The sequence below is a fragment of the Phyllobates terribilis genome, unplaced genomic scaffold (assembly GCF_046119375.1).
Source record: "Phyllobates terribilis strain yellow unplaced genomic scaffold, ASM4611937v1 Scaffold_6__1_contigs__length_29720123, whole genome shotgun sequence".
NCBI classification, from domain to species: domain Eukaryota; kingdom Metazoa; phylum Chordata; class Amphibia; order Anura; family Dendrobatidae; genus Phyllobates; species Phyllobates terribilis.
In genome coordinates, this window is record NW_027362766.1 from 8393472 (window position 1) to 8410975 (window position 17504).

The following is a 17504-nucleotide window of genomic DNA, read 5'->3' on the forward strand; positions in this document are numbered from 1 at the left end:
TGGTGCTTTTTGTTGCTGGTGCTGTGCCGCCTGGTGCTGTGTGTTGCTGTGCTGCGTGTTGCTGGTGCTGTGCTGCTGGTGCTGCGTGTTGCTGGTGCCGTGCTGAGCGTTGCTGGTGCCGCGCTGAGCGTTGCTGGTGCCGCGCTGAGTGTTGCTGGTGCCGCGCTGAGCGTTGCTGGTGCCGCGCTGAGCGTTGCTGGTGCCGCGCTGAGCGTTGCTGTTGCTGGTGCCGCGCTGAGCGTTGCTGTTGCTGGTGCCGCGCTGAGAGTTGCTGTTGCTGGTGCCGCGCTGAGCGTTGCTGTTGCTGCTGCCGCGCTGAGCGTTGCTGCTGCCGCGCTGAGCGTTGCTGCTGCTGCGCTGAGCGTTGCTGCTGCTGCGCCGCGTGTTGCTGGTACTGTGCCGCTTGTTGCTGTTGCTGTGCTGCGTGTTGCTGTGCTGCTGGTGCTGCGTGTTGCTGTGCCGCGTGTTGCTGGTGCTGTGCCGCGTGTTGCTGGTGCTGTGCTGCATGTTGCTGTGCTGCGTGTTGCTGGTGCCATGCTGCGTGTTGCTGGTGCCGTGCTGTGTGTTGCTGGTGCCGTGCTGCGTGTTGCTGGTGCCGTGCTGAGAGTTGCTGGTGCCGTGCTGAGTGTTACTGGTGCTGTGCTGTGTGGTACTGTGCGTTGCTGGTGCTGTGCTGTGTGCTCCTGGTGCTGTGCCGCGCTGTGCTGCGTGTTGCTGTGCTGCTGGTGCTTTTTGTTGCTGGTGCTGTGCCGCCTGGTGCTGTGTGTTGCTGTGCTGCGTGTTGCTGGTGCTGTGCTGCTGGTGCTGCGTGTTGCTGGTGCTGTGCTTCGTGTTGCTGGTGCCGCGCTGAGCGTTGCTGGTGCCGCGCTGAGCGTTGCTGGTGCCGCGCTGAGCGTTGCTGTTGCTGGTGCCGCGCTGAGCGTTGCTGTTGCTGCTGCCGCGCTGAGCGTTGCTGTTGCTGCTGCCGCGCTGAGCGTTGCTGCTGCCGCGCTGAGCGTTGCTGCTGCCGCGCTGAGCGTTGCTGCTGCTGCGCTGAGCGTTGCTGCTGCTGCGCTGAGCGTTGCTGCTGCTGCGCCGCGTGTTGCTGGTACTGTGCCGCTTGTTGCTGTTGCTGTGCTGCGTGTTGCTGTGCTGCTGGTGCTGCGTGTTGCTGTGCCGCGTGTTGCTGGTGCTGTGCCGCGTGTTGCTGGTGCTGTGCTGCATGTTGCTGTGCTGCGTGTTGCTGGTGCCATGCTGCGTGTTGCTGGTGCCGTGCTGCGTGTTGCTGGTGCCGTGCTGAGAGTTGCTGGTGCCGTGCTGAGTGTTGCTGGTGCTGTGCTGTGTGGTACTGTGCGTTGCTGGTGCTGTGCTGTGTGCTCCTGGTGCTGTGCTGTGTGTTACTGGTGCTGTGTTGCTGTGCTGCTGGTGCTTTTTGTTGCTGGTGCTGTGCCGCCTGGTGCTGTGTGTTGCTGTGCTGCGTGTTGCTGGTGCTGTGCTGCTGGTGCTGCGTGTTGCTGGTGCTGTGCTTCGTGTTGCTGGTGCTTCGTGTTGCTGGTGCCGCGCTTCGCGTTGCTGGTGCCGCGCTTCGCGTTGCTGGTGCCGCGCTGAGCGTTGCTGGTGCCGCGCTGAGCGTTGCTGGTGCCGCGCTGAGCGTTGCTGTTGCTGCTGCCGTGCTGCGTGTTGCTGGTGCCGTGCTGCGTGTTGCTGGTGCCGTGCGGAGTGTTGCTGGTGCCGTGCTGAGTGTTGCTGGTGCCGTGCTGAGTGTTGCTGGTGCCGTGCTGTGTGGTACTGTGCGTTGCTGGTGCTGTGCTGTGTGCTCCTGGTGCTGTGCTGTGTGTTACTGGTGCTGTGTTGCTGTGCTGCTGGTGCTTTTTGTTGCTGGTGCTGTGTGTTGCTGTGCTGCGTGTTGCTGGTGCTGTGCTTCGTGTTGCTGGTGCTTCGTGTTGCTGGTGCCGCGCTTCGTGTTGCTGGTGCCGCGCTTCGTGTTGCTGGTGCCGCGCTTCGGGTTGCTGGTGCCGCGCTGAGCGTTGCTGGTGCCGCGCTTCGCGTTGCTGGTGCCGCGCTGAGCGTTGCTGGTGCCGCGCTGAGCGTTGCTGGTGCCGCGCTGAGCGTTGCTGGTGCCGCGCTGAGCGTTGCTGGTGCCGCGCTGAGCGTTGCTGGTGCCGCGCTGAGCGTTGCTGGTGCCGCGCTTCGTGTTGCTGGTGCCGCGCTTCGTGTTGCTGGTGTCGCGCTGAGAGTTGCTGGTGCCGCGCTGAGCGTTGCTGGTGCCGCGCTGAGCGTTGCTGGTGCCGCGCTGAGCGTTGCTGGTGCCGCGCTTCGTGTTGCTGGTGCCGCGCTGAGAGTTGCTGGTGCCGCGCTGAGCGTTGCTGGTGCCACGCTGAGAGTTGCTGGTGCCGCGCTGAGCGTTGCTGGTGCCGCGCTGAGCATTGCTGTTGCTGCTGCCGCGCTGAGCATTGCTGTTGCTGCTGCCGCGCTGAGCGTTGCTGTTGCTGCTGCCGCGCTGCCGTACTGCGTGTTGCTGGTGCCGTGCTGCGTGTTGCTGGTGCTGTGCTGCGTGTTGCTGGTGCCGTGCTGAGTGTTGCTGGTGCCGTGCTCAGTGTTGCTGGTGCTTCGTGTTGCTGGTGCCGCGCTTCGTGTTGCTGGTGCCGCGCTGAGCGTTGCTGGTGCCGCGCTGAGCGTTGCTGGTGCCGCGCTGAGAGTTGCTGGTGCCGCGCTGAGCGTTGCTGGTGCCGCGCTGAGCATTGCTGTTGCTGCTGCCGCGCTGAGCATTGCTGTTGCTGCTGCCGCGCTGAGCGTTGCTGTTGCTGCTGCCGCGCTGCCGTGCTGCGTGTTGCTGGTGCCGTGCTGCGTGTTGCTGGTGCCGTGCTGCGTGTTGCTGGTGCCGTGCTGAGTGTTGCTGGTGCCGTGCTGAGTGTTGCTGGTGCCGTGCTGTGTGTTGCTGGTGCCGTGCTGCGTGTTGCTGGTGCCGTGCTGCGTGTTGCTGGTGCCGTGCTGCGTGTTGCTGGTGCCGTGCTGCGTGCCGTGCTGCGTGTTGCTGGTGCCGTGCTGAGTGTTGCTGGTGCCGTGCTGAGTGTTGCTGGTGCCGTGCTACGTGTTGCTGGTGCCGTGCTGCGTGTTGCTGGTGCCGTGCTGCGTGTTGCTGGTGCCGTGCTGCGTGTTGCTGGTGCCGTGCTGCGTGTTGCTGGTGCCGTGTTGCTGGTGCCGTGCTGAGTGTTGCTGGTGCCGTGCTGAGTGTTGCTGGTGCCGTGCTGAGTGTTGCTGGTGCCGTGCTGAGTGTTGCTGGTGCCGTGCTGAGTGTTGCTGGTGCCGTGCTGAGTGTTGCTGGTGCCGCTGCTGCGCTGAGCGTTGCTGCTGCTGCGCTACGTGTTGCTGGTACTGCGCCACGTGTTGCTGGTGCTGTGTGGTGCTGTGCCGCATGTTGCTGGTGCTGTGCCGCGTGTTGCTGGTGCTGTGCCGCGTGTTGCTGGTGCTGTGCCGCGTGTTGCTGGTGCTGTGCCGCGTGTTGCTGGTGTTGTGCCGCGTGTTGCTGGTGCCGTACTGCGTGTTGCTGGTGCCGTGCTGCGTGTTGCTGGTGCCGTGCTGCGTGTTGCTGGTGCCGTGTTGCTGGTGACTTGCTGCGTGTTGCTGGTGCCGTGCTGCGTGTTGCTGGTGCCGTGCTGCGTGTTGCTGGTGCCATGTTGCTGGTGCCGTGCTGAGTGTTGCTGGTGCCGTGCTGAGTGTTGCTAGTGCCGTGCTGAGTGTTGCTGGTGCCGTGCTGCGTGTTGCTGGTGCCGTGCTGCGTGTTGCTGGTGCCGTGCTGAGTGTTGCTGGTGCCGTGCTGAGTGTTGCTGGTGCCGTGCTGAGTGTTGCTGGTGCCGTGCTGCGTGTTGCTGGTGCCGTGCTGCGTGTTGCTGGTGCCGTGCTGAGTGTTGCTGGTGCCGTGCTGAGTGTTGCTGGTGCCGTGCTGCGTGTTGCTGGTGCCGTGCTGCGTGTTGCTGGTGCCGTGCTGCGTGTTGCTGGTGCCGTGCTGAGTGTTGCTGGTGCTGTGTGTTGCTGGTGCCGTGCTGCGTGTTGCTGGTGCCGTGCTGCGTGTTGCTGGTGCCGTGCTGAGTGTTGCTGGTGCCGTGCTGAGTGTTGCTGGTGCCGTGCTGAGTGTTGCTGGTGCCGTGCTGAGTGTTGCTGGTGCCGTGCTACGTGTTGCTGGTGCCGTGCTGCGTGTTGCTGGTGCCGTGCTGCGTGTTGCTGGTGCCGTGCTGCGTGTTGCTGGTGCCGTGCTGCGTGTTGCTGGTGCCGTGCTGCGTGTTGCTGGTGCCGTGCTGAGTGTTGCTGGTGCCGTGCTGAGTGTTGCTGGTGCCGTGCTGAGTGTTGCTGGTGCTGTGCTGTGTGGTACTGTGCGTTACTGGTGCTGTGTTGTGTGCTCCTGGTGCTGTGCTGTGTGTTACTGGTGCTGTGTTTCTGGTGCTGTGCTGCGTGTTGCTGGTGCTGTGCCGCGTGTTGCTGGTGCTGTGCCACGCTGTGCTGCGTGTTGCTGTGCTGCTGGTGCTTTTTGTTGCTGGTGCTGTGCCGCCTGGTGCTGTGTGTTGCTGTGCTGCGTGTTGCTGGTGCTGTGCTGCTGGTGCTGCGTGTTGCTGGTGCTGTGCTTCGTGTTGCTGGTGCCGCGCTGAGTGTTGCTGGTGCCGCGCTGAGCGTTGCTGGTGCCGCGCTGAGCGTTGCTGGTGCCGCGCTGAGCGTTGCTGGTGCCGCGCTGAGCGTTGCTGGTGCCGCGCTGAGCGTTGCTGGTGCCGCGCTGAGCGTTGCTGTTGCTGGTGCCGCGCTGAGCGTTGCTGTTGCTGCTGCCGCGCTGAGCGTTGCTGCTGCCGCGCTGAGCGTTGCTGCTGCCGCGCTGAGCGTTGCTGCTGCTGCGCCGCGTGTTGCTGGTACTGTGCCGCTTGTTGCTGTTGCTGTGCTGCGTGTTGCTGTGCTGCTGGTGCTGCGTGTTGCTGTGCCGCGTGTTGCTGGTGCTGTGCCGCGTGTTGCTGGTGCTGTGCTGCATGTTGCTGTGCTGCGTGTTGCTGGTGCCATGCTGCGTGTTGCTGGTGCCGTGCTGCGTGTTGCTGGTGCCGTGCTGAGAGTTGCTGGTGCCGTGCTGAGTGTTGCTGGTGCTGTGCTGTGTGGTACTGTGCGTTGCTGGTGCTGTGCTGTGTGCTCCTGGTGCTGTGCTGTGTGTTACTGGTGCTGTGTTGCTGTGCTGCTGGTGCTTTTTGTTGCTGGTGCTGTGTGTTGCTGTGCTGCGTGTTGCTGGTGCTGTGCTGCTGGTGCTGCGTGTTGCTGGTGCTGTGCTTCGTGTTGCTGGTGCCGCGCTTCGTGTTGCTGGTGCCGCGCTGAGCGTTGCTGGTGCCGCGCTTCGTGTTGCTGGTGCCGCGCTGAGAGTTGCTGGTGCCGCGCTGAGCGTTGCTGGTGCCGCGCTGAGCGTTGCTGGTGCCGCGCTGAGCGTTGCTGGTGCCGCGCTTCGTGTTGCTGGTGCCGCGCTTCGTGTTGCTGGTGTCGCGCTGAGAGTTGCTGGTGCCGCGCTGAGCGTTGCTGGTGCCGCGCTGAGCGTTGCTGGTGCCGCGCTTCGTGTTGCTGGTGCCGCGCTGAGAGTTGCTGGTGCCGCGCTGAGCGTTGCTGGTGCCGCGCTGAGCATTGCTGTTGCCGCGCTGAGCATTGCTGTTGCTGCTGCCGCGCTGAGCGTTGCTGTTGCTGCTGCCGTGCTGCGTGTTGCTGGTGCCGTGCTGCGTGTTGCTGGTGCTGTGCTGCGTGTTGCTGGTGCCGTGCTGAGTGTTGCTGGTGCCGTGCTGCGTGTTGCTGGTGCCGTGCTGCGTGTTGCTGGTGCCGTGCTGAGTGTTGCTGGTGCCGTGCTGAGTGTTGCTGGTGCCGTGCTGAGTGTTGCTGGTGCCGTGCTGAGTGTTGCTGGTGCCATGCTGAGTGTTGCTGGTGCTGTGCTGTGTGGTACTGTGCGTTGCTGGTGCTGTGCTGTGTGCTCCTGGTGCTGTGCTGTGTGTTACTGGTGCTGTGTTGCTGGTGCTGTGCCGCGTGTTGCTAGTGCTGTGTGTTGCTGTGCTGCGTGTTGCTGGTGCCGTGCTGCGTGTTGCTGGTGCCATGTTGCTGGTGCCGTGCTTCGTGTTGCTGGTGCCGCGCTGAGTGTTGCTGGTGCCGCGCTGAGTGTTGCTGGTGCCGCGCTGAGCGTTGCTGGTGCCGCGCTGAGCGTTGCTGGTGCCGCGCTGAGCGTTGCTGGTGCCGCGCTGAGCGTTGCTGGTGCCGCGCTGAGCGTTGCTGGTGCCGCGCTGAGCGTTGCTGCTGCTGCGCCGCGTGTTGCTGGTACTGTGCCGCTTGTTGCTGTTGCTGTGCTGCGTGTTGCTGTGCTGCTGGTGCTGCGTGTTGCTGTGCCGCGTGTTGCTGGTGCTGTGCCGCGTGTTGCTGGTGCTGTGCTGCATGTTGCTGTGCTGCGTGTTGCTGGTGCCATGCTGCGTGTTGCTGGTGCCGTGCTGTGTGTTGCTGGTGCCGTGCTGCGTGTTGCTGGTGCCGTGCTGAGAGTTGCTGGTGCCGTGCTGAGTGTTGCTGGTGCTGTGCTGTGTGGTACTGTGCGTTGCTGGTGCTGTGCTGTGTGCTCCTGGTGCTGTGCTGTGTGTTACTGGTGCTGTGTTGCTGTGCTGCTGGTGCTTTTTGTTGCTGGTGCTGTGTGTTGCTGTGCTGCGTGTTGCTGGTGCTGTGCTGCTGGTGCTGCGTGTTGCTGGTGCTTCGTGTTGCTGGTGCCGCGCTTCGTGTTGCTGGTGCCGCGCTGAGCGTTGCTGGTGCCGCGCTTCGTGTTGCTGGTGCCGCGCTGAGAGTTGCTGGTGCCGCGCTGAGCGTTGCTGGTGCCGCGCTGAGCGTTGCTGGTGCCGCGCTGAGCGTTGCTGGTGCCGCGCTTCGTGTTGCTGGTGCCGCGCTTCGTGTTGCTGGTGTCGCGCTGAGAGTTGCTGGTGCCGCGCTGAGCGTTGCTGGTGCCGCGCTGAGCGTTGCTGGTGCCGCGCTGAGCGTTGCTGGTGCCGCGCTTCGTGTTGCTGGTGCCGCGCTTCGTGTTGCTGGTGTCGCGCTGAGAGTTGCTGGTGCCGCGCTGAGCGTTGCTGGTGCCGCGCTGAGCGTTGCTGGTGCCGCGCTTCGTGTTGCTGGTGCCGCGCTGAGAGTTGCTGGTGCCGCGCTGAGCGTTGCTGGTGCCGCGCTGAGCATTGCTGTTGCCGCGCTGAGCATTGCTGTTGCTGCTGCCGCGCTGAGCGTTGCTGTTGCTGCTGCCGTGCTGCGTGTTGCTGGTGCCGTGCTGCGTGTTGCTGGTGCTGTGCTGCGTGTTGCTGGTGCCGTGCTGAGTGTTGCTGGTGCCGTGCTGCGTGTTGCTGGTGCCGTGCTGCGTGTTGCTGGTGCCGTGCTGAGTGTTGCTGGTGCCGTGCTGAGTGTTGCTGGTGCCGTGCTGAGTGTTGCTGGTGCCGTGCTGAGTGTTGCTGGTGCCATGCTGAGTGTTGCTGGTGCTGTGCTGTGTGGTACTGTGCGTTGCTGGTGCTGTGCTGTGTGCTCCTGGTGCTGTGCTGTGTGTTACTGGTGCTGTGTTGCTGGTGCTGTGCCGCGTGTTGCTAGTGCTGTGTGTTGCTGTGCTGCGTGTTGCTGGTGCCGTGCTGCGTGTTGCTGGTGCCATGTTGCTGGTGCCGTGCTTCGTGTTGCTGGTGCCGCGCTGAGTGTTGCTGGTGCCGCGCTGAGTGTTGCTGGTGCCGCGCTGAGCGTTGCTGGTGCCGCGCTGAGCGTTGCTGGTGCCGCGCTGAGCGTTGCTGGTGCCGCGCTGAGCGTTGCTGGTGCCGCGCTGAGCGTTGCTGGTGCCGCGCTGAGCGTTGCTGCTGCTGCGCCGCGTGTTGCTGGTACTGTGCCGCTTGTTGCTGTTGCTGTGCTGCGTGTTGCTGTGCTGCTGGTGCTGCGTGTTGCTGTGCCGCGTGTTGCTGGTGCTGTGCCGCGTGTTGCTGGTGCTGTGCTGCATGTTGCTGTGCTGCGTGTTGCTGGTGCCATGCTGCGTGTTGCTGGTGCCGTGCTGTGTGTTGCTGGTGCCGTGCTGCGTGTTGCTGGTGCCGTGCTGAGAGTTGCTGGTGCCGTGCTGAGTGTTGCTGGTGCTGTGCTGTGTGGTACTGTGCGTTGCTGGTGCTGTGCTGTGTGCTCCTGGTGCTGTGCTGTGTGTTACTGGTGCTGTGTTGCTGTGCTGCTGGTGCTTTTTGTTGCTGGTGCTGTGTGTTGCTGTGCTGCGTGTTGCTGGTGCTGTGCTGCTGGTGCTGCGTGTTGCTGGTGCTTCGTGTTGCTGGTGCCGCGCTTCGTGTTGCTGGTGCCGCGCTGAGCGTTGCTGGTGCCGCGCTTCGTGTTGCTGGTGCCGCGCTGAGAGTTGCTGGTGCCGCGCTGAGCGTTGCTGGTGCCGCGCTGAGCGTTGCTGGTGCCGCGCTGAGCGTTGCTGGTGCCGCGCTTCGTGTTGCTGGTGCCGCGCTTCGTGTTGCTGGTGTCGCGCTGAGAGTTGCTGGTGCCGCGCTGAGCGTTGCTGGTGCCGCGCTGAGCGTTGCTGGTGCCGCGCTTCGTGTTGCTGGTGCCGCGCTGAGCGTTGCTGGTGCCGCGCTTCGTGTTGCTGGTGCCGCGCTTCGTGTTGCTGGTGCCGCGCTTCGTGTTGCTGGTGCCGCGCTGAGCGTTGCTGGTGCCGCGCTGAGCATTGCTGTTGCTGCTGCCGCGCTGAGCGTTGCTGTTGCTGCTGCCGCGCTGAGCGTTGCTGTTGCTGCTGCCGTGCTGCGTGTTGCTGGTGCCGTGCTGCGTGTTGCTGGTGCTGTGCTGCGTGTTGCTGGTGCTGTGCTGCGTGTTGCTGGTGCCGTGCTGAGTGTTGCTGGTGTCGCGCTGAGCGTTGCTGGTGCCGCGCTGAGCGTTGCTGGTGCCGCGCTGAGCGTTGCTGGTGCCGCGCTTCGTGTTGCTGGTGCCGCGCTTCGTGTTGCTGGTGCCGCGCTTCGTGTTGCTGGTGCCGCGCTGAGCGTTGCTGGTGCCGCGCTGAGCATTGCTGTTGCTGCTGCCGCGCTGAGCATTGCTGTTGCTGCTGCCGCGCTGAGCGTTGCTGTTGCTGGTGCCGCGCTGCCGTGCTGCGTGTTGCTGGTGCCGTGCTGCGTGTTGCTGGTGCCGTGCTGCGTGTTGCTGGTGCCGTGCTGAGTGTTGCTGGTGCCGTGCTGCGTGTTGCTGGTGCCGTGCTGAGTGTTGCTGGTGCCGTGCTGAGTGTTGCTGGTGCCGTGCTGAGTGTTGCTGGTGCCGTGCTGAGTGTTGCTGGTGCCGTGCTGAGTGTTGCTGGTGCCATGCTGAGTGTTGCTGGTGCCATGCTGAGTGGTACTGTGCGTTGCTGGTGCTGTGCTGTGTGCTCCTGGTGCTGTGCTGTGTGTTACTGGTGCTGTGTTGCTGGTGCTGTGCCGCGTGTTGCTAGTGCTGTGTGTTGCTGTGCTGCGTGTTGCTGGTGCCGTGCTGCGTGTTGCTGGTGCCATGTTTCTGGTGCCGTGCTGAGTGTTGCTGGTGCCGTGCTGAGTGTTGCTGGTGCCGTGCTGAGTATTGCTGGTGCCGTGCTGAGTGTTGCTGGTGCCGTGCTGCGTGTTGCTGGTGCTGTGTGTTTCCGTGCTGAGTGTTGCTGGTGCCGTGCTGAGTGTTGCTGGTGCTGTGTGTTGCTGGTGCCGTGCTGCGTGTTGCTGGTGCTGCGTGTTGCTGGTGCCGTGCTGCGTGTTGCTGGTGCCGTGTTGCTGGTGCCGTGCTGCGTGTTGCTGGTGCCGTGCTGAGTGTTGCTGGTGCCGTGCTGAGTGTTGCTGGTGCCGTGCTGAGTGTTGCTAGTGCCGTGCTGAGTGTTGCTGGTGCCGTGCTGAGTGTTGCTGGTGCCGTGCTGAGTGTTGCTGTTGCCGCTGCTGCGCTGAGCGTTGCTGCTGCTGCGCTACGTGTTGCTGGTACTGCGCCACGTGTTGCTGGTGCTGTGTGGTGCTGTGCCGCGTGTTGCTGGTGCTGTGCCGCGTGTTGCTGGTGCTGTGCCGCGTGTTGCTGGTGCTGTGCCGCGTGTTGCTGGTGTTGTGCCGCGTGTTGCTGGTGCCGTGCTGCGTGTTGCTGGTGCCGTGCTGCGTGTTGCTGGTGCCGTGTTGCTGGTGACTTGCTGCGTGTTGCTGGTGCCGTGCTGCGTGTTGCTGGTGCCGTGCTGCGTGTTGCTGGTGCCATGTTGCTGGTGCCGTGCTGAGTGTTGCTGGTGCCGTGCTGAGTGTTGCTGGTGCTGTGTTTCTGGTGCCGTGCTGCGTGTTGCTGGTGCCGTGCTGAGTGTTGCTGGTGCCGTGCTGAGTGTTGCTGGTGCCGTGCTACGTGTTGCTGGTGCCGTGCTGCGTGTTGCTGGTGCCGTGCTGAGTGTTGCTGGTGCCGTGCTGCGTGTTGCTGGTGCCGTGCTGCGTGTTGCTGGTGCCGTGCTGCGTGTTGCTGGTGCCGTGCTGCGTGTTGCTGGTGCCGTGCTGAGTGTTGCTGGTGCTGTGTGTTGCTGGTGCCGTGCTGCGTGTTGCTGGTGCCGTGCTGCGTGTTGCTGGTGCCGTGCTGCGTGTTGCTGGTGCCGTGCTGAGTGTTGCTGGTGCCGTGCTGCGTGTTGCTGGTGCCGTGCTGCGTGTTGCTGGTGCCGTGCTGAGTGTTGCTGGTGCCGTGCTGAGTGTTGCTGGTGCCGTGCTACGTGTTGCTGGTGCCGTGCTACGTGTTGCTGGTGCCGTGCTACGTGTTGCTGGTGCCGTGCTGCGTGTTGCTGGTGCCGTGCTCAGTGTTGCTGGTGCCGTGCTGAGTGTTGCTGGTGCTGTGCCGCGTGTTGCTCGTGCTGTGCCGCGTGTTGCTGGTGCTGTGCCGCGTGTTGCTGGTGCTGTGCCGCGTGTTGCTGGTGTTGTGCCGCGTGTTGCTGGTGCCGTGCTGCGTGTTGCTGGTGCCGTGCTGCGTGTTGCTGGTGCCGTGTTGCTGGTGACTTGCTGCGTGTTGCTGGTGCCGTGCTGCGTGTTGCTGGTGCCGTGCTGCGTGTTGCTGGTGCCATGTTGCTGGTGCCGTGCTGAGTGTTGCTGGTGCCGTGCTGAGTGTTGCTGGTGCTGTGTTTCTGGTGCCGTGCTGCGTGTTGCTGGTGCCGTGCTGAGTGTTGCTGGTGCCGTGCTGAGTGTTGCTGGTGCCGTGCTGAGTGTTGCTGGTGCCGTGCTGAGTGTTGCTGGTGCCGTGCTGAGTGTTGCTGGTGCCGTGCTACGTGTTGCTGGTGCCGTGCTGCGTGTTGCTGGTGCCGTGCTGAGTGTTGCTGGTGCCGTGCTGAGTGTTGCTGGTGCCGTGCTGCGTGTTGCTGGTGCCGTGCTGCGTGTTGCTGGTGCCGTGCTGCGTGTTGCTGGTGCCGTGCTGAGTGTTGCTGGTGCTGCGTGTTGCTGGTGCCGTGCTGCGTGTTGCTGGTGCCGTGCTGCGTGTTGCTGGTGCCGTGCTGCGTGTTGCTGGTGCCGTGCTGCGTGTTGCTGGTGCCGTGCTGAGTGTTGCTGGTGCCGTGCTGAGTGTTGCTGGTGCCGTGCTGAGTGTTGCTGGTGCCGTGCTGAGTGTTGCTGGTGCCGTGCTGAGTGTTGCTGGTGCCGTGCTGCGTGTTGCTGGTGCCGTGCTGAGTGTTGCTGGTGCCGTGCTGCGTGTTGCTGGTGCCGTGCTGCGTGTTGCTGGTGCCGTGCTGAGTGTTGCTGGTGCCGTGCTGAGTGTTGCTGGTGCCGTGCTGAGTGTTGCTGGTGCTGCGTGTTGCCGGTGCCGCGCTGAGTGTGCATTTTCGGCATTCGCTGGCGCTTGCCGCCTGCTCAGCCGCTTACTTTCCCCTCCCCCGCAGGTACAATCTGCAGATCTACACCATCCAGGGGGACATTAAACAGGCACTGATGGACCTGAAGGCAGAGCAGCCTCAGCTGGAGGCCATACTGATGGGGACCCGCCGCACCGATCCCTACTCACGTTCCCTGACCCCAATGTGTATGACGGACCCCGGCTGGCCCCAGTACATGCGGGTGAACCCCCTGCTGGTGAGTGAGCAGTCGCTGCTGCCCATGTGATGGGCGCTTGGTGTTGCATGTGACTGACATGTGCCTCTCTGCAGGACTGGTCGTACCGCGACATCTGGGAATTCCTGCGGGCGCTCTACATCCCGTACTGTATCCTGTACGATAAAGGGTGAGCTGTCCTGCTGCTTCCGCCCGCGCCGCTCTGGTGCTCCCTGCGCCGCTCTGCTCTTGCCTGCTCCGGTCCTGCCTGTGCTGCTCCGGTCCTGCCTGCACTGCTTTTGTCATGCCTGCTCCATTCATGTCCGCTCCGGTCCTGCCCCCGCCATTCATGTCTGCTCCGGTCCTGCCTGCACTGCTCTTGTCATGTCTGCTCCGGTCCTGCCCCCGCCATTCATGTCCGCTCCGGTCCTGCCTGCACTGCTCTTGTCATGTCTGCTCCGGTCCTGCCCCCGCCGTTCATGTCCGCTCCAGTCCTGCCCCCGCCATTCATGTCCGCTCCGGTCCTGCCTGCACTGCTCTTGTCATGTCCGCTCCGGTCCTGCCTGCACTGCTCTTGTCATGTCTGCTCCGGTCCTGCCTGCACTGCTCTTGTCATGTCTGCTCCGGTCCTGCCCCCGCCATTCATGTCCGCTCCGGTCCTGCCTGCACTGCTCTTGTCATGTCTGCTCCGGTCCTGCCTGCACTGCTCTTGTCATGTCCGCTCCGGTCCTGCCTGCACTGCTCTTGTCATGTCCGCTCCGGTCCTGCCCCCGCCATTCATGTCCGCTCCGGTCCTGCGCCGCTCAGGTTCTGACCTCTCCTTTCTCTGCCAGGTACACATCTCTGGGCAGCACAGAGAACACCGCCAAGAACCCGGCTCTGCGGTACATCACCCCAGCGGGCGTGGAGAGCTTCCACCCAGCCTACATGCTGGAGAACGAGGAGGAGGAGCGCACGGCCAGGAAGTAACGTATCAGTGCTGCTGCCTACGTCTGCCGCCATCACCCGCGCCGTCTTCTCTCTCACCAGTCTGCAGGAATAGATGCCACCCCAGGAACCTGCGGAGCGGGGGAGGGGGTGCAAGTCACATGCCAGAGACCTGCTCACTGACCCGAGATAATGGCGCTGTGTCAGCACTGTGTCAGCACTGTCAGCGGCGGCATGCGAGGGGCTCCTCCTTCCGGAGACACTGGCACTTTCCAGCTGCTGAGCCCTCACTTTGCCCGCAGCTGATATATTGCCCCCTCACCGCTGCCAGCCAGATGATGATCCCTTTAAAGAAACAGCGCTGTGCTGTGCTCCCACTGTGCCAGGCAGAGCCGCACCGGCCCATGGTCCCTTTTGCTCCGTTTTCCATGGGACAGGCTCTTCGGAGTATGACGCTGCCAGTGCCCGGCTACAAGAACGTGATGGGCATGAACCTCGGGTACTCCGTGCTGCAGAGCCTGAAGGAGTGCCTGTACTTCCTGCTGTGCTGCTGGTGCATAAAGGAGCTGCTGGACTAGTGAGCATGTGTGTGCGGCCCTCACCAAGGAGACCCTGCACCGACACCGGGTTCGCACTGTGGAGTCCCTGCACCAGGGACGCTGCACTGACACCGGGTCCGCACTATGGAGACCCTGCATCGACACCGAGTCCGCACTATGAAGACCCTGCACTGTCACTAGGCCCACACTATGGAGATCTTGCACCAACACCGGGCCTGCACCATGGACTCTGCACTGACACCAGGCCCACACTATGGAGACCCTGCACCGACACCGAGCCTGCACCATGGACTCTGCACTGACACCGGGTCCGCACTCTGGAGACCCTGCACCGACACCGGGTCCGCACTCTGGAGACCCTGCACCGACACCGAGTCCGCACTATGGAGACCCTGCATCGACACCGAGTCCGCACTATGAAGACCCTGCATTGTCACTAGGCCCACACTATGGAGATCCTGCACCAACACCGGGCCTGCACCAGGGACTCTGCACTGACACCAAGCCCACACTATGGAGATCCTGCACCAACACCGGGCCTGCACCAGGGACTCTGCACTGACACCAAGCCCACACTATGGAGATCCTGCACCAACACCGGGCCTGCACCAGGGACTCTGCACTGACACCAAGCCCACACTATGTTGTAATAAAGCCTCTTCAGCACATGACCACTGTGTATGTGAACTGTGTAATGTGGGGAAGCGACGCCATCATTAACACCCTGAGGTGCGCCACTGCCAACTACAGACTAGAGAGGGGACTGCAGCCGCTGCTGGTGAGTGCCGTCTATTACAGGGGGAGGAGAAAGGAGTGTAGGAACCGCCCATAAATGCAAATTTATGAGACCAATTCTGTGTGATCACTGCTCTTATTACAGTCTAGTGCAATTATAATCTCCAGGCTGAACAGTAGGTGGCGACAAAGTGCTGCACATCATCCATAGTAATTCTTTATCCAGCAGGTTGTAATGTATGGAGGTGACTACAATCTATTGCTCCCTGTTATCAGCCATTACTGGGGGAGGAGACTGTAGGACAGGAGACTACAATCTATTACTCCCTGTTATCAGCCATTACTGGGGGAGGTGACTGTAGGACAGGAGACCACAATCTATTACTCCCTGTTATCAGCGTCCAACAAGGAGAGACCCGCGACCTCCCAGAGGTTTAAAGCCCTCAGAGACGAGGTGGTCAGGTTAGTGCTCCTCCGGGAGGGGATTGAGAAAAGCGCAGGTCCCTTCCTGGAGAGGTTTAAGAACCAGCGGCGGTTCTCAGAAATGAAGGGGTTAAACACCTCAGGAGAACCGCCAGCCGGCGTCCTTAGTGAAGAGGAGGAGGAGGATGAAGAGGTGACTGGAGTCTCAGTTGCTGGAGCCAGTGAGGGGCAGAGCCGGAGTTCCAGTGGTCTCCCTGCAGGGCAGAGGACTCCGTCAGCAGAGGCTGGAGTGTCGGAGGAGGAGGAGGAAGGAGGACTGCTGAGGGAGATCCGACTGCTGGAGTCTCCAGTGGACCTGACGCGGTTTTCCTTCGGGGAGGACGATCCAGTGGAGGAGAAAAAAAAGAGGAGGAAGAGGAAGACCGGAGGAGCCGCACAGGAGGTGGTGAGTTACAAGTATGTACCAATGTCTGATGTTGCGCCTGCCACCTCCTGTGTAAACCCCACCAAACCTAAAGGCACGGGCTCTGCAGTGGGCTCGAGGCAGAGGCAAGGTGGGGAGAGGAGGAGGACGTCCGGCGATGCTGCCATCTGTGCGGGGAACAGTGCAGGGGGCGAGGCTGTGGAGGTACTCACAGCGCTGGACATAGGAAGTTCTGTGGAGTTTCCCACCCTGCCCTCTGCGGCTAAGCCGGTTATCACCGGGGCTGGGGGGGCAGGGAAGGATGTGAAAAACACATCTGCGAAGAACACTGGGCACACTGCTGCGACAGGGGGGCAGTGTGCCCCAGCGCCCAAAAAGGACACTAAGACCCCAAAGTCTGTGGGTGCAGGGCGGGCAGCGGTGCCCAACAAACAGTCTGCCCAGCACAAGGACCAAAATGCTCCAGTAGGGGGGCGGGGCGCTCCAGCAGACGACCTGCAGAAAGCCAGCAGCAACCAAAAGAAAACGGGTGTGGTGCTGCAGGGAAAGGAGTCTCTGGGAGTGCTCCACTCCCCCGGCCCAGCAGGTGTGAGTGCAGAGACACCAGACACAAGGGAGGAAGGAATGGAGGTGACTGTGGAAGGTGCAGAGAACAGCCGAGGTAATGGGGTGACAAGTAAAGGGAATGGAAGTAGTGGTGCAATGAATGATGGGAGTAATGGTGGAGCAGATGATGGGAGTAATGGTGGAGCAGATGGTGAGAGTAGTAGGAATGGTGGAAGTAGTGGTGCAGTGAATGATGATGCAGCAAATGGTGGGGGTAGTGGTGCAGTGAATGATGTAGCAAATGGTGGGGGTAGTGGTGCAGTGAATGATGATGTAGCAAATGGTGGGGGTAGTGGTGGAATGAATGCTGGGAGTTGTGGGAATGGTGGGAGTTGTGGTGTAGCAAATGTTGGGGGTAGTGGTGGAATGAATGCTGGGAGTAGTGGGAATGGTGGGAATAATGGTGCAGTGAATGATGGGAGTAGTGATGCAGCAAATGGTGGGGGTAGTGGTGGAATGAATGCTGGGAGTAGTGGGAATGGTGTGGGTAGTGGTGGAATGAATGGTGGGGGTAGTGGTGGAATGAATGGTGGGAGTAGTGGTGCAGCAAATGATGGGAGAAGTAGTGGAGTGAATGATGGGAGTAGTGGTCCTGCGAATGGTGTGAGTAGGAGTGGAGTGAATGGTGGGAGCAGCACTGGTGTTGGTGGGGGGGAAGTAGGCGCTGGTCCCGCTGCCCCCCCAGCATTGGCGGGGGCTTCAGCCCAAAGCTATTCAGGAGCTGTCAGTGCTGGGGGTAGTAGTGCGCCCTCGTCTGGTGGCCCTGGGGATGGTGACTTGCAACAGCAGCTCCTGGACGCCCTGAGGAGAGGGGAGAGCTCCATCACTGTAGAGGGGAGGGAGGTTGATCTGTCTTTCTGGATAGAGAGACATGGTCTTTCAGCCTTCCGAGATAGAGGGGCAGAGGAGTAACCGTAGCAATGTGGTCCGTCTCCAGTGGGTAAGCAAGGATTCCTGTCCTGATAGGTCGAAGGTGGTTGAGCTCCTGCTGGGAATGGGCTTTGCGGCATATGACATCTTTGCCTTGATCCATCCCTACGGGACCTCCTACTTCGATGTCAGCTTCGTGAGACCGGAGGGCCTTGAGCTTTTCTGGTCTCGCCATGAGCTGGCTCGGAGTCGCCCCGAATGGCATGGTCTCTTTCCCCTGGCAATAACCCGCCAAGATTCAGTCAGGAAAGTGACCGTTTTGACTATTAACGAGTTTCTTTCCTGTATGGACATTACCACCTGGGTGAGTCGATACGGAGAGGTCACCAATATTCCCGAAAAGAATCTGGATGACCATGGTATCTGGTCAGGGGCCTGGACCTTCATGGTGAGATTGAAGGTTTCGGGAAACACTGTTACCCATATCCCCTCCTCAACCTTTTTGGGGAGGGATAGGATCTTGATTTTCTACCGGGGGCGGCCTAAGGTCTGTCACAGGTGCGGTAGTCCCACACACTTCAGTGCGCAGTGTACCACCCAGAAATGCGCACTGTGTGGGGACCTCGGTCATCTTGCTGCTGCCTGTCGCAGGATTAGGTGTAACTTGTGTGGTGACCTCGGTCACCCGTTCAGTCGCTGTCCGCGTTCCTTCGCCAATGCGGTCCTGAAAGCGGCGAGTGTGGGACAGGCGCAAGCCGGGACTAATCTTGCCGGTGAAGGGACCAGTAGGGGCGGGGGAGGCAGGGAACCGGTGAGGAGCAAGCTGCCGCCATCCACCATCAGGCGGCAGGAGAAGCGCCGTGGGGACAGGGGGCAGGGAGTAATGTCCCTAAACTCTGACCCAGGTACTTCACTTGCAGCTGAGGATCCTAAAGACAGTGAATTGAGCGAGGAAGTCAAGAGACTTGAAAGGGAAGA

The 17504-nt window shown here is 62.1% G+C and overlaps 1 protein-coding gene across 4 annotated transcripts in view; it reads left to right on the forward strand.

The window, feature by feature from the left end:
* The window catches only part of LOC141152717 (FAD synthase-like), a 36152-nt gene extending 22013 nt beyond the window's left edge, over positions 1 to 14139 (forward strand). For 3 of the 4 annotated variants that reach the window (XM_073637326.1, XM_073637327.1, XM_073637328.1), the window contains 2 exons: positions 11834 to 12023; positions 12815 to 14139. In XM_073637326.1, coding sequence (XP_073493427.1) covers positions 11834 to 12023; positions 12815 to 13486 — 862 coding nt within the window. In that variant the 3' untranslated portion in view covers positions 13487 to 14139. Of the gene's footprint in view, positions 1 to 11833; positions 12024 to 12097; positions 12172 to 12814 lie in introns of all 4 variants that reach the window. The other variant, XM_073637329.1, reaches the window with a different exon arrangement.
* Positions 14140 to 17504: the final 3365 nt, after the last annotated feature.